The sequence below is a fragment of the Marmota marmota genome, unplaced genomic scaffold (assembly GCF_001458135.2).
Source record: "Marmota marmota marmota unplaced genomic scaffold, marMar, whole genome shotgun sequence".
Lineage (NCBI taxonomy): Eukaryota > Metazoa > Chordata > Mammalia > Rodentia > Sciuridae > Marmota > Marmota marmota.
The window spans coordinates 7,336,564-7,351,837 of record NW_026000137.1 but is presented as its reverse complement, the minus strand read 5'-3'; the positions used below and the strand labels follow the sequence as shown (position 1 = coordinate 7,351,837).

Sequence of the window (15,274 nt, the reverse complement as noted above, 5' to 3'; positions counted from 1 at the left end):
TGGGGAAAGGGTGAAAAAGGAGTGAAGGAAAGTAGTGAGACTCTGTGGACTAGAATGGAATAGAGAGTGAAGAAACTGGAAGAGTTGTTGGGGATCTTGGGCCGATCCCCGGTGGTAACGAAGAGTAGCGGAGAGGAGGTAAAGCTCTGTAGGGCGGCTGATCGACCGGCTTGATGGGCCTTGGAATTCCCCATAGTAGTAAGGGAGGAGTCAGTTTGGGGCCTTGCAATGGATTATTCCCAGTTGGGAAGACAGCTGGAGGCTCGCAGTAGACCAGAAAAAAGTGTGGAATTAAATGACTGCCGTCCCTCTGGTGGTCAACAGCCCCCTTTCTTTCCAAATGGCTGCGTGGGGGATCAGGATATGGAAGACGTATTTGGAATCTGTGTATAGGGAGAGGGTCTTTCCCTCCGCTAGCTCGCATGCCCTTGTGGCAGCTCTGAGTTCAGCTTGTTGGTTGGTGGTACTGGGTGGGAGAGGTTTCGCCTCTATGATGGATGGGAGGGAAACGACAGCCTACCCCGCCACTTTAACCCCTTCGTGTATAAAGGAGCTACCAACTGGGAACCAGAGGAGGTAAGAGGGCAGGGGTCCCTCAGAACTGGTGGCAGGGCAGGGTAGCATCGTCTCTAATACCTCCAGGCACTTGTGGGCGGGATCTGGTGAGGGGGAAGATGGGAGGAGGGAGGCAGGGTTTAGAACCCTGGAAGGAGGAAGGGACTGCAGCCCCTCGTAAGTGAGGAAATCCTTTGGATGGTGAGGACATGCGATGGTTAGCAGGGAGCCAAAGATGAGACTGTTGTACTGAATTCAGAGAGAGTATCGCGGCCGAGCAAGGCTTCTTCCTGGAGGTCATGGGCTGCTGCTAGGCTCTGAGGCATGGGGCCAGCCCTGACGGTGGGTCGAGCTGTTTGGATAGAGAGGCCACTGGTGCAAATGTGGGCCATACTCCTGACCCAGAACACCCAGACTGTGTCCCTGACTCTCATGTGCATAGAGGGTGAAGGGTCGGGGAGATGCAGGGCGGATGCCCAGAGGAGGGCCTTTTTGTAAAGGGCTTCCCTACGGCTAGGGTAGGGGTTCATCTTGGGGGCCCTTGGCTAGATTATATAGCGGCCTGGCGAGGAGGGAGAAATTAGGAATCCAGGCCCTGAAGTACCCAGCCAAACCCAAGAAGGAGAGTCATCTTTGGTCTTTGGTGTAGGTATAGACACAATAAGCTGTTTTCCGTCTACTGTAATGGCCTTTTTCCCTTGAGAGATAGAGAACCCTAGATACATGCCATTTGGACCTTTTGTAGAGAGGCCCGGTATCCCTTTAAGGCCAAGAAATTAAGTAGGAGAACTGTGTCATCTGTTGAGTGCCCTTTGGACGGGCTAGAAGAATTTGTAGAGGTTTGCAAGGGGTGCAGAGAGCAGGATTGGATCGGAGCAAGAAGAAAGCCTGGAAGAGATCCCTTAGAATGCAGGGATCCAGGGACCCAAAAAGGGGCCATCTGCTTTGGTTGTCTAAGGGATAAGTGGGCCAGGCCGGGGTGCTATATTTGATCCAAGAGGCATTGTAGGGGAGAGTCGACCGGCAGAGAGGACACATTACCCATGTAAGGAGGAGGGAAGAGGACAGAGAGGAGGAGGAAACTGATTTATTGGCAAAAGGGACGTCCCCACTAGAGCCAAAAAATCAGGAGTGCACACACACACACACACACACACACAACCGCACACCTCTACTTCCCAGATCTCAGAGGAGGTAGGAGAGTCTCCCGTGCAAACTGTGATCCAGAGATGGGCGGCGAGGGCAGGGCGGGCTGGGCGGAGGCTGGGGCGGAAGTGTGGCCTGCAGATGTCAGACGGCAGAGTGCTATGATTAGACGGATGGGAACAGGTCAGCCGCTCTCAGTGCAATCACGACTACCTGAAGACTGGACAGACACCGTCCCAGCCTCAATCTCAGGCGGGCGCAGGCGGGTGAGCCTGCGGGGGCATTTTGTAAATGCTATTTAATTAAAAAGATAAGAATTTGCAGCCTGGGTTGAGAATCAAGCTCTAAGTATGTGCATAAGGTTGACATACATGTGTGTGGGTGGACATACATGTGCATGAGGTCAACATACATGGGTGTGAGGTAGGCATGATGTGCATGAGGTAGACATGTGTGTATGAAGTTGACATACATGTGTGAGGCAGACATGCATGTAGGGGGTCGACATACATGTGCATGAGGTCAACATACATGGGTGTGAGGTAGGCACGATGTGCATGAGGTAGACGTGTGTATGAGGTTGACATACATGTGTGAGGCAGACATGCATGTAGGGGGTCGACATACATGTGCATGAGGTTGACATACATATTTTGAGGTCGGCATGCGTGTGCGTGAGGTAGTCATATAGGTGCGTGAGGTAGACATACATGTGCATGCGGTCGATGTACATGTGTGTGAAGTAGATGTGTATGAGGTTGACATACATATGTGAGGTTGACATATATGTGTGTGGGGTAGACATAAATGTGTGTGGGCAACATGCATGTGCATGGGGTCAGCATACATGTGTGTGTGACATGCATGTGCATGGGGTGACATGCATGTGCATGGCAGAAAAGTCTCCTCCCCGACATGTGCTGGCATCCTGCAATGAGCAGACCATGTCTTTTGACCTGGACCTGGTGCTGGCAGGGTGTACCTCCCTCCAGGGCCCTCCCTACAAGGACCTTGTGAGAAGAGAAAGTCCAGTGGTCCCTTTAAAGAATATAGTACTTAGCTTTAATTTGGCGCAAGATCCAATCACAGCCATTTTGAGCCTCCCACCTGCAGTGATCATGGACATTTTAAATACAGTCCTTTCTCTTGCCCACCCCCATTTTAAATTTAGCAAATTGAGCAGAGCAGGGGGCAGTATGTTTCCCAAGTGTGCTTGCTTGCCGGACGTGGCCGGGCAGGGTGCCCCTCTTCACAAGTGAAGTCTGCCTTGCCTGGCTACTTCCCAGCCAGTTAATCACCTTGCAGCTCCCAGTATTACTAACAGTGTTACGGCAGTGAGTTCAGAGGAGGAGGGGGCGGGCAGGGCCCGTCCCCTCCGGTGGCATCCGTGAGTGGAGCTTGCATTCCATGTGTCCCTACTGTGCACAGGGTCCTGCTCTGGGGTGGGCACTGCCCAGGGCAGCTGGCTGCTCAGGACATCTTAGGTTCTGGGTTCAAGAGCCACAAGCCCGATGGCCACAGATAAAAGCCAACTCTCCAAGCAGCTTCAACAGCCCCAGCCGGATAAGGAGTGTGCCTGTCACTCCCGATGTTCTCGTGCAGTTGATTCCAAACACCAGCAGAAGAGGGAAAGGGGTTATTTTTCAGTCTCCTAAAACAGCAACAGCTATGAGGCAGACACCAGTTCATTTGCATCTGGCAGGGGAAGAACAGAAAAGCTGTGCTTCCAGATTGTGCTTTGCCCTGAATGTCACACCAGATGTGCACCAGGCGCTGGACAGGACCCTGGATGCACACGGTTGTGGGAAACAGCTCACCTCTGAACATCATCTTCACAGGGTCGGCTGTGTGGATGAGAAGCGGGTAGGGCTCCCAGGCTCCTGGGAGGCACAGAGCTGACCACGCTCCAGCACAGCAGGAACTCAGAAGAGGCGCCCAGGGCACAAACACCCGTGGCCTCTCGGAAGCACGGCAGCTTGCCACAGGCCACGAGTGTTTTCCCAGAGTTCTCCCCACCCTGTGCAGAGGTGACCACTGGCTAAAAAGAAGTGCAGACAGGAACTTTCGGGACGGCGTGCCCTGGGAGGGCGCAGCCTTATGGGCGCCTGAGGGTCACGGCCTGCGCTCTCGACTGCCTCTCTCTCCCTGGCCATCCTGTAGGCTGGGCCTGTGCTGCAGCCCTGGTCAGCGTGAGTGCTGTCCTCAAGGCTCAAAAGTAACTAGCGGAGACGTTTCTCTGATCCACGCAGTCGGGCGGCTGTGTCCTGACAGCGCGTCGCGCAGCAGCCTCAGGAATGTAAGCACCGAGCTGAGAAGAACAGGGTGGGGAAAAAGAGCCCCACCACAGATGGGGGGTGCTCATGGGCAGCAGGAACCAACCTCCTGCAGCTCCCAGGGGCGAGTCCCCAGGGGAGGCCTGCCCGGCAGACCCTGTGCACAGCGCCCTCTGTGTGTCACCACGGGGCAGGAGGCCAGGCATTGGCCCCCATCCCAGGTCCTTCCCCAACCTGGCTTCGTGCCTGGCAGATGGCACTTTCCATGAAGCTGGGGAAGTCCCTGTTATCACTGGTTATGAAGGTGGTGAGTACCAGCTGAAGCCGAACCAGGGAGGCTGCAAAGCACTCCCAAGGTGTCTTGGACTGTCAAGAGGCCGCGTGGCTGGAGGGAGCTCCTCTGTGGCCTTCTTCCAGAGTCCACAGCAGGGACCACACTTGGGCCACACAGGCCCCGCCTCTCCCATAGCAGGGACAGCCGGCCACGGCCTCACTCCAGTCACACCCTTCAGACCGGGACACCACAGAGCTGCCCCTCTGTGAGGATGGCCTTAGACCTGAGCCTAAGCAGCCCCATTTTAAAACTCCAGTCTCACCAGGCACACCCACAGAGCCCTCCTGTGTGGCCTCAGACAAGTAAGTCCCTGCCCCTCACCCTGATACACAGAGGAAGCCCCTGGCAGGCTGTCCTCGCCTGATGGGGTGGAGACCACCAGACCAGATGTTTCTGACCCCAGGGTAAATGATGTCACTGAGAAATCCGGTGGTAGCTGATAAGGATTGAAAGGGAGGTCAAAAAGCCCCAACATCTAGTATAAATGATCGAGCAGATGAACAGGGATTCAGCCAGCCGAAACAAGGGTGCACTCGGGCTGGAGGCCTGATGAGGACCCGACATCCCATCAGTGTCATCGTTCCTGATCCTCTGCGTGGTCCTCACCACTCTCAAACCCTACCGCCCCGTCTGGACCCTGGTGAGAGCCACAGCTTCTCCCTACGACAGGTTGTCCACTCCACATCAGGAGAAGCCGGCCTTGGTTCTGGACCTGGTCACCGCAGTCTGAGTGGGTGGGCATCTGCTGGACATAAAGCCTAAGGCCTGAGACTTCTGAACTTAGCATGCAGAGGGAATGTCTGTCATTAGCCTGTCATGATTAAGTGTGTTTGCAGTGAATTAATTAATCTAGGATTGCTTGCTGTGAATTGATTATGTCTATGGCAGTGCCCAGCATTAAGGATTGGCATTTTCTTGATTAACCTATAGAGGGGACGCTAGGTTGTGGCTCAAGTGGTAGCTGGCTCACCTAGCATGCGTGAGGCACTGGGTTCGATTCTCAGCACCACATAAATGTAAAATAAAGATATTGTGTCCACCTAAACATAATAATAATAATAATAAAGAACCTATAGAGTGGGGCTGGGGTTGTGGCTCAGTGGTAGAGCGCTCGCCTCACACGTGTGAGGCCCTGGGTTCGATCCTCGGCACCACATACAAGTAATAATAAATAAATAAATAAACAAATAATAAAGTTATTTTTTGAAAAAAGAACCTATAGAGTGAAATTGTATGGAGTGATTTGAGTGAATAAAGCATTGAAAGGGGCAGAAGCCCGTGGACATCCCTTATTTCTCCCCTCGACTGCATACGTCGCAATTTTGCCCCCTTGTGACACCCTGTCAGATTCAGGTCCTTAGAGATGGATGGTTCTTAAAAAGCATAAAAGCAAAAGCCTCCTCAGATAGGAACAAAATGGCCGATCGCCGTCAGAGAAAGGACCGTTCACTCAGGGCCATTCTCTTCTGAGTGACGAAGGTGAAACCCTAGGACGTCTGGTTCTCAGACTGTGCCGTGCCCACTCGCTGTGTAGGGGAAGCCACAGAAGCCAGAGGCTTCCCGCAGCCCTGTGCTAGGGTGTCTGCACTCCGCACGGCCACAGTGACCACCCATCAGGTGGACCTCAGCATCTGTGCTCCGCGGGACCCCTACAGCTTTGTCCAGAGCACAAGCTGACCTCAAGACCCAGCACTGTGGTGTGGGGCTCCCCTGAGAGGGCCCTACCAAGCACTGGGCATTTTCAGATATTTCACGTCATACCCATCAAAAATAAATCCTTAAAAAAATAAGAGATCAAATGCGAAAGGGGCTGGGGTGGTGGCTCAGGGGTAGAGTGCTCGCCTGGCATGCACGGGGCACTGGGTTCCATCCTCAGCACCACGTAAATGTAAAATAAGGACATTACGTCCATCTAAAACTTGAAAAATCAATGTTTTAAAAAATGTGGAGCCCTCATCCCCTGGAACCAAGACTGATCATGGGTGTATTTTTAAAACGACCCCTCTTGGAAGAGCTTCCTGCAGACATGCTTGGTTTGAACTGCTGCCCCAGCCGGAGTGAGCTCCTCGTGGGCTTGGTGGTGACGGCTCTGACACCCTAGCAGTGGCTGCCCCCGTGTGGCTGGCTTTCAAGCACTGCACCCGACATTCACAGGGGCTCGGCAGGACCTGGGCTGCGGTTTCTTCCAGCTGGCCAGCAGAGTCCTCCTAGGAGGGAGCAGAGCAGCACTGTTCCCTAGAGGGAAGACCATGGCCCAGCACTTGCTGGGAACCCAAGCCGCCACCGAGGAGACACCTGGAGACAGACACAGAGGAGAAGAAGGAAACCACCCCCTGGCTTCCGGGAAGCCCCTGTATTCTTACTTTGTCATTTCTCCCAGGCTCTGTGACCCACCACTCTCCTCTCCTGCAGGGCCACTCACCTCTTCTGCTCCCCTGCCGTGGCTTCAGGCTGTTCCTTCCAGGGTCTGTGTGGTCAGCTTGTCCTCAGGAGCCACCTCTCAGACCCAGCAGCAGGTCCATGCCTCCTCCCACCCAGGTAGATGCTTTCCTAGCACAGATGGGAGCCACGTGGGTCTTCTGCCTGACAGTCCCTCAGATATCCCAACACACCAATCAGGAAACAGCCCGAGGGAACCGGGGCCACGGGCCCGCTCCACCTCCAGGTGTGGGCTCTCCAACCAGTACGTCCATCTTCTGCTTAGGAGAGATCACTTCTGCATTGTGGACTGGTCTTTGGTCTTAGAATTTGACCCCTATTTGCACATTCCTGAGCATTCTGATGGAAATTTAGAAGGAATAGTGTGTTGTTAACCCTCTTCCATGTGTTTCTGCGGGTTCCCACAAGTTAGGTTTAATAACCATTTTCTTAATCATCATTATTGGTCTCGGAGTGTATTTGGACAACAAAGGTACACCTGACCAGGTAAAATCAGTTAGTCACCCTCTTAAATCCAGGTTAGATCAAGTGCAACTTCACAAACAGGGACCTGGGGAGGGGACAGAAGAGCACTGAGGGAAACCAGTGTCTGGTTCCAGGACTAAAATCCATGCAGGAGGCTGAGGCAGGACAGCAATCAAGGCCAGCCTGAGAACTTAGCAGGACCCTGTCCCCATTGTAAAAAGGGCTCCCGTGCACACGACTCTGGGTTCAATCCGCAGCGCCACACACAGCCTCGGCATCAAGGGGATGAGCTCTGTGTGAACAAAGGCTCAGGTGTCTCCATCCAGCACCTGCTGCAGGCACAGCACCGGCCCTGGGGCTAGTGAGGAGAGGGAGAGAGGGATGAGTCCTTTAGAAAGAAAGGTGAAGGCGAAGTAAGCTTAGACATCCAAGATGTCTACGAAGCTGAGAAGAGAGTCAGATGACCACATCTGCCCTGGAGGGAAGTGCATGGCTCCTGGGGGCTCAGCACGAGAAGCCAGGAGACTCCTGGGGGTGCTCTGCAGAGACCCACCCACCACACCCGCTTGCTAGAGGGCAGCTCCGGGGAGGCCGAGGCCAGAGGTGCCCGCTCCTGTGTTGGCTGCTATGGAATACCCTGCTGTTTTCATTAGCTGGGGCTGCGCCACAACCCTGTGTCAAACCACCTTCTTTCTGGGGGTGGCCCAGAGGTGTCACTAAGGAAGGTATCACCAGGGAAGATAGCACTGCCACCTGACCTGAGGCTGAGAGGCCCTATTTTGAGATGGGGGTGTGGAGGACAAACACTGTGGGCTGTCTTCCTGCAGAGGTGGCTGGGGACAAGTTGCTTGGGCCTCTGCATTCCTGGATGGCTCACAAAGCATTGTCACAGGGCTCTGAGGGGGAGTGGAGGCCCTGCAGGGCAACATGGGATGGGCGGCGCCCCACCAGGGTGCCAGCAATGGGGCAGAGGGCACTCAATGCTGTCCGCATTCCCACATGTGGCCCTAGGCCACAAAATGTCTGCAGTCTCAAAGGTGGTCTTCCCAGTTGCCCCTAGCAAGAGAGCGCTCAGGAAACCAACCACAGGCCTCCTGCACGTGCCTCCGCTGCCCAGCACGGCCGCATGGGATGTGAAGTCCACCTGAGCTCCTCAGCAGGTAAGCAAGGGCCCTAGAAAGGCTTCAGGAAGAACCAAGGAACACCTTGGCAAGTCAGGAGGTCTCCGTTCTTGACTTCCTTGAAGCAAAGGACACGACCGAGCATGTGGCTTGGCGCTAGAGGTGATTCTCAGGACCCGAGACTGGGCACCTGACTCAGAAGCACCACAAAGCACCTGCGCTTCCATGAGCGGACTCACTGATCAATCCAGAGGCCTAAGCCCAGGCAGACACCTCCCATGTGGCAGGAGCCACGTGGAGGAGCGTAGGACGGCGTTGCCTGGGTGGGGAGGGCCCCATTCACCCCAAAGCAAAAGAGGTCTGCAGAGGAAGCGCGAGGCGCTGCGCCCTCATGTCCGGCAAGTGGAATCTGAGGCTGAAACCTGCTCCCAGCACCCAGCAGGCCTCAGAGCAGAGGGCAGCCTGCTGCCTCAGCCCTCCACAGCACGTCCACCCCCCGCCAGGACACGGGCCCACACGTCCACCTCACGCCAGGGGCACCTGGCCCAGAGGGCTCACACAGGCTGCTTCTCCACAAAGACCACGTTAATACCAAGGCACGATGCAGCTCTGCAGGTGACATACAAATTACGCCAAGCAATGCTGCCCAGAGAAGCTGCAGGAAGTCAGCCGGAGAGGCCATCTCAGCAAAGACGTTCCTTTTAATTTAGACAGGTGTGTTTATCACTTTATGCACAACTAAGAAAATAGTCCATTAAAATAGATCTTCATGGTGGACTGTTTAAGATGTAGTGATAAATGTGATAATATTTTACAGTTATTCTAAAAATAACTAGAAATCCTCTCAGAAAAGAGCATATTGGACTTAACTCGATACTTCCTTTGAAGTTTAGTGTACAATAAAATGTTCATTTGTTTCTCTTCCAAAATAGTGACTTATTTAATGGGAATACAGAAATAACACTCTGTAAAACAAATCATGTATGGAATACGCTTGTTCTACGTACATAAACACAAGTGCACACGCTGTCAAAGGGTCCAGTGTTGGGTCATGGGTCCTCAACATGGGTCTGGCGGGAGCGCCCTGGACAGCGCCCTCAGGCAGATAGGCCACCTTCCTTCCACAGGGCTCCCTGCAGGAGCAGGCGCAGCCGGCTGTGCTCCTCTGCCTCTGGGGACGTCCACTGCCTCTTCAGGTACTGGATGTCGACCTTGCCCGAGGCTCTGGCAAGCACCAGGGCCTGAAAGCTGCCACCGGCCTTCTCTGGCTCCCCCATGACGGTCATGGTCACCACCCTGTGGGTGAGAGGGGACACGAGCAGAGAAGCTGGTGTACACCATGGGACCTACACTGATCGCTGGGTCTCCCATAGTGGCCACCTTCTACAGCGTCCACAGTCAGAATGAGAAGCCAGACCAGGGATGACTGTGGGAAACCAGCCCCGTCCCGTGGGCCCACCTCTGCCACGCAGGCGTGACTTACCCTTTGAGAAAGAGCTGCACGGGGCTTGGCTGTGGTACACCTGGGAGCTGGGAAGGGCTTCCTGGGGCAAGTGCCCCTAGCAGGGCCTCCAAGCTGCCCAGGCAGAGGTCTGGCAGGAGGCCAGCATGGGGCCCAGCGTGGGAGGGCAGAGGGCAGAGCTGACAGGATCCAATCCCCCCAAGTGGGTTTGCTCTTTTGTAGACATGTGGGAGTCCCAGTTTCGGGGTCCCTAGCACCTCATTCTCCACCAGTTAAATGTCAAAGCTCACAAATCTGCACCTGCAGCCAGACGGCTTCCCGAGCCCCGCAGCCTGGGGTTCAGCTCTGTCCTCCACCAGCAGGGGCCCGAGTGGACCTGGACCTGATCCTGCTCTTGCATGTCCCTCCGCCACAGGGTCCCCATGCAAAGGTCCTGCCTCCTCTCTGCTGACCAGTTTTTTGATCGGCCCATTTCAAATCTCATCTTCTCCCTGCAGCTGACAGAGACTCTCACAACTTGGGCGCTACCTCATTTCCACTTAAACTCCTCCCTGTCACCAGTGGAAGGTTGCCCAGTCCTTCCTACATGGCCTCCCTGGGTCTCTGCTGCCCCAGGACTGGCTGGACTCACTCTCTCCCAGTGCCTCTGGGGGACTCCCTCGACCCACCTCTGTCTACTTCACTCCTCTTCATCCATGAGACCTGGCTGGGTGCCGGCCACTCTGGGGAACCTGCTCACTGTGCCTAAACTGGACCAGGAGTCCCACGGCATCCAGGGCATGTCTCTCACAGCTGAAGCACCCAGGACAGAGCCACATCCCACCCAGCAGGTGCCTGGCGCACCTTCCCTGTCTTACTGAGCAGGGATCTGGGTGGCTATGCAGGCTCTGCGTGGTGCAGACCACACACATGGGATCCGTGACTGGTGGCAGGACAGGACCGATGCCTCACCGCAGTCAGACGGAGCCAGCCGCCGGGGCAGGCAGTCCTGAATGGTGGCCCACCAGCTCTGCCTGCTACTGACACCCCACATACCCTTGAGCTGCACTCCAGACACACCCCACACCCAGGCTCACACCACCCAGGCACAGCAGAGCCACACCAGGACTCCTGTGCCCTTGGAGCCATGGCCTGAGGGTGGCCCTCTTAGGGTCACTCCCTACCTACTGCTGGCCCCTGAGGCCAACCCATAGCATTTGGGGGTCAGGAAACTAAGCCTTAAAAGGAGCAGACCAGGGGCTGGGGATGTGGCTCAAGCGGTAGCACGTCCGCCTGGCAGGCGTGCGGCCCAGGTTCGATCCTCAGCACCACATACCAACAAAGATGTTGTGTCTGCCGAAAAAAACTAAAATAAATAAAGAGAGAGTTTTTTTAAAAAAAAAGGAGCAGACCATGGAAAGTAAAGTAGCCAGAGCTCTCACTGACGCCCGACACTTCCACACCACTGCCCATCAACTCACCAGAAACACAGGGAAACCTAACTGACCGCGTGGAAGCCTTCACAGAGCCTCCCTGACATCAGGGCCGTAGGGTCAACACAATGTGGTGCAGGGATGAACTATTTCCAGGTGCTCTTTAAAAGCCACTTAGGGCTGGGTGCAGTGGCACACGCCTGTAATCCCAACAATTTTGAGAGGCTGAGTCAGGAGGATCACCAGTTCAAGGACAATCAAGGCGGACTGGTGAGACTGTCTCAAAATAAATTAAGAAGGGCGAGAGATGTAGCTCAGTGGCAGAGCCTCTGGGCTCAACCCCAGCACTGGGAATAAATCCATGACATTTAAAACACATGCATCACACAGGTTAGCACCGTCACTGATCACGTTTTCACAGGTCGTTCAGATGGGCAAGCTGGACAGAGCAGAGCAGAAGACAGAAAACCAGGACCAAAGTCTGAGTCCAACCCTCGGCGCCCCACAGAGCACCACCAGCTCCAGGGCTGGGGCTGGCCAGAGGATCCGGGAGCTGCCCGTCCTCCAGGCACAGCCCGACCTCCAGGCATGGGCTGCCCAGCTGCTCCTGGGCTACAGGAAACAGGAGGCTGGTCATCACCGCCAGCCCAGCTCTGAAGTGTCAGGCACTCCATGGACCCAACCCACGTGCCTTCCCTGTAAGAGCTACTCGGTTCCTGCTGTTCACTTCTTTAAAGCTGAAGAAAGATAATTCAGCACAAGTATCACTTCCTTAACTTGAAAGCTGCTGCTGCCAGACATTTAAACAGGAGCTCATGGAAAAGGATGTTCTGTCCCGTTCCAGAAGGTTCTGCTGTAAGCAAAGTGGGGAAATGCATCTCAGCGGCCAGCTCTTTCCTGTGAGCCCCTCGGGCAGATGCCTCTAAAAGCCCGGGCAGGCCAGCACCCCCGGACGGTGTGCAGAGGCCTCCCAGAGTGCCACTAGGCTCACAGCCAGAGATGGGACCATTCCCGAGGCACACCATCCTGCGTGGTGAGGGGGATGCCAAGGGAGAGCGTTCCCTGACCAGCCCCGTGGAAGTACCTTCTCAGAATGGTCAGGGAGGACCAGGAGCTATGTGGGAACACAGGCTGGGGAGGCTGAAGAGCTGTGCAGGAGCAGAAGCCACGGAGGAGGTAGGCCCACGCGGCCCCTCGTCCTCCCTGGCCTCTGTTCCCCACACCCAGCCTCCTCACTCCTCGTCCGCTGTGTGTCCTGCCACCAGAGGAAAGCCACTCCCAATCTGCGTTACGCTACAGCAGACTGGGTACATAGTCGGTGCCCAATAAACACTGTATTTGCTTATGAAAAGTGACTGACGGACTTCCTGGAGTACAAACCAAGGAAGCATTATGCACTCATATGTCAATCACAGTCCCAGTTTTTGATGTGCTTTTTTTGTTTCTGCTTTTTGTTTTTGAGACAGGGACTACATTGCCCAGCTGGCCTCCAACTCCTGGGCTCAAGCAATCCTCCTGCCTCAGCCTCCAGGTGTTGAAACCACAGGCGCACCACCCACTGGTACCTGACAAATTTTTAATAATTAGAATAATGTCAACATACCTAGCAAGTGAACTAAGAAAATATAATTTTTTAAATTTTTTCAGATCTTATCAGCATATCCCTAACCTATCAAATGGTTATCTCCTTCTAACCATTTCTTCCTCTTCATTCCTTTACAAAAGAGCAATGGTACTTCCTCCCAATTCTCACAAACCATCACAGAGAAGTTACTGAAAAGAAAGGTAAAATCTCAAGAAAAAAACGCAGGTGAAAAGACAAACTGAGGTCAAGAGTGCCGCAGTCTGGCTGGGCACAAATAACCGGGGTCATGAGCCACATGTAGGTTCAAACAGGAACTACTTTATTGCCGGAACCCAACGGGAACTCTCTAGAACTCCACGGAAACTCCACGAGAACCAACAGGAACTCCACGGGAACTCTGCAAGAACTCAATGGGAACTCAACGGGAACTCCGCGAGAACTCAAAAGTAGCGGGCACCCGAAGTAGCAGGAGCCGCCTTATTGCCGGACAGCAGAGGTTTATCTACACAACTGAATACACAGCTTGCCCCAATCCAGCATCATCCAGTTACAGCAATCAGTCATTATCTTAATAATGATACACAGCTTAACTTAATTATCATCATCTTAATGGCTCGCTGGCGTTACTTCTCAACCACTCCTTCTGGCAAAATGCCAGGCGCCATCTTGACCTGGTTGTGGCTCTCAACACAAGAGAGAACCCTTGGCAATGAAAGCTTCTGCAAATATCTCTGCTTTGAAACAGACAAAACAATGGCAAATGATTATTTAAAAGTAGTATCTGGGCTGGGGTTTTGGCTCAGTGGCAGAGCACTTGCCTAGCACATGTGAGGCCCTGAGTTCGATCCTCAGCACCACATAAAAATAAATAAAATAAAGGTATCGCGTCCAACTACAACTAAAAAAATATAGAGATATTAAAAAATAAATAAATAAAGTAGTATCACTGACAATGCACATCTTAAATTCACACTAAATAGATTTCACACGGGCCAGCGGGACACAGGACCCTGGGGGTCTGAGCAGAGCGTGACTGGGGGTGGGGGCGAGCGGGTCACGAAGCACACATGCATCCCTATTTAGAAACCAGCAGCAACACTCACATGCATCCTGAATTCGTAAGATGGCTCACTAGCTCAGAAGCTCACAGAAAGCTGCTTCTTTCCCTTCTGGAGGGATCATGACAGACAACACTGCCCTCTGAGTCTTCCAACCCACAGACGACCTGCGCTGACTGTGTGATGACACCTGGGCAGCTGCTCCAAGACACTGGCTAACAGACAACACAGGCTGAACCTGAGGCAAGGGGACTCTGGGTGGTCACCTGGGCCGCTGCTGGCAGGGCAGAGGCCCACAGGAGCTGTCTGTGCCTTCCCGGCAGGCTTGCGGTGAACCCGAAAGTGCTCTAAGAGACTAAGTATTCTAAATATATGAAATGTATTTTAAGTTATAAATACATCATTATAGTTGGTCACACCCTTTAAAGTGTGGCAATCCTGTGTAAATAAGTTAAATAAGCAGAAAGGCCGAGGGGGTGCGGTGGCTCCTGGGCTTTGCACTCACCTGTCTGGGGAGACGAGCTGCGTGGCCACGGGGCCCAGGTCACTCTGCAGAAGGTCCCACACATAAATCCTCGATGCGTCATCCTGCACCAGGAACACGGCGGGCCTCGTTGGGGACCACTGCAGTGCCCTGATGGCACGGCCCCCCGTGCTGTGGTCCCACTGCAGCAGCGGCTGCGCAGAGGTGAGCTGGTGCAGCCTGATGCTGCCATCCGAGCAGCCGGCCTGCGACAGGAAGGCAGTGTCACCCTTTTAACCGACCCCAGGGCCAGGGAGCCTCTCAAGCACTGACGTCCCTCAGGTCATGCAGCACAGAGCAGTTAACTTTGTGTTTCACAGCTGCTCAGCCCTCACGCATCACGCAGGTGAGTGCCCGCCTGGAGTCTACACCCTCCCCGCCAGGGCATTCCGGCAAGGCACAAACAGGTGGGTGCCGTGGGCGAGCGGACTATCACTGGTTCAAGCATAAACTGATATGTTTGGCTTTGTGGAAGTAAATAACTCGCTTTTTAAAAAATGACATATGACCACATCAATAACATGGTTACATATTTCCCCCCCCCCCCCCGGTTCGAAATTCCTATAAAAGAAAACTGGTTTAATAAAAGACCAAATTTATAACTATAAGAAGAAGATTAATTACTTTTTACTCTATTTAATACTTCACATACTGTAAAAGAAAGAGAAAGAAGAGAAAGAAAAGAAAAGCAACAAGAATGGGAGTAGAGTTCTAAAATGAAATATAAACAAACAAACTTAAAAACCTATATTCCAAATAAGCAGCACAGGTCCACAGGAGGGGGAGGGGAGAGGGGGGAGGGAGGGGGAGGGAAGGGGAAGGAGAGGGAGGAGGAGGGAGGGGGAGGGATGGGGGAGGGAGGAGGGAGAGGAGGGAGGGAGGAAGGAAGCAGGGAGGGGGA

At 53.9% G+C, this 15,274-nt stretch overlaps 1 protein-coding gene across 6 annotated transcripts in view; it reads right to left on the bottom strand.

The window, feature by feature from the left end:
- Positions 1-9,192: 9,192 nt before the first annotated feature.
- The window catches only part of Dync2i1 (dynein 2 intermediate chain 1), a 58,284-nt gene continuing 52,202 nt past the window's right edge, over positions 9,193-15,274 (bottom strand). For 4 of the 6 annotated variants that reach the window (XM_048785471.1, XM_048785474.1, XM_048785475.1 and 1 more), the window contains 3 exons: positions 14,356-14,579; positions 10,096-10,292; positions 9,486-9,629 (listed from right to left, as the gene is read on the bottom strand). In XM_048785471.1, the coding sequence (XP_048641428.1) occupies positions 9,622-9,629; positions 10,096-10,292; positions 14,356-14,579 (429 nt within the window). In that variant the 3' untranslated portion in view covers positions 9,486-9,621. Of the gene's footprint in view, positions 9,630-10,095; positions 10,293-14,355; positions 14,580-15,274 lie in introns of all 6 variants that reach the window. The other 2 variants (XM_048785472.1, XM_015502363.2) reach the window with 2 other exon arrangements.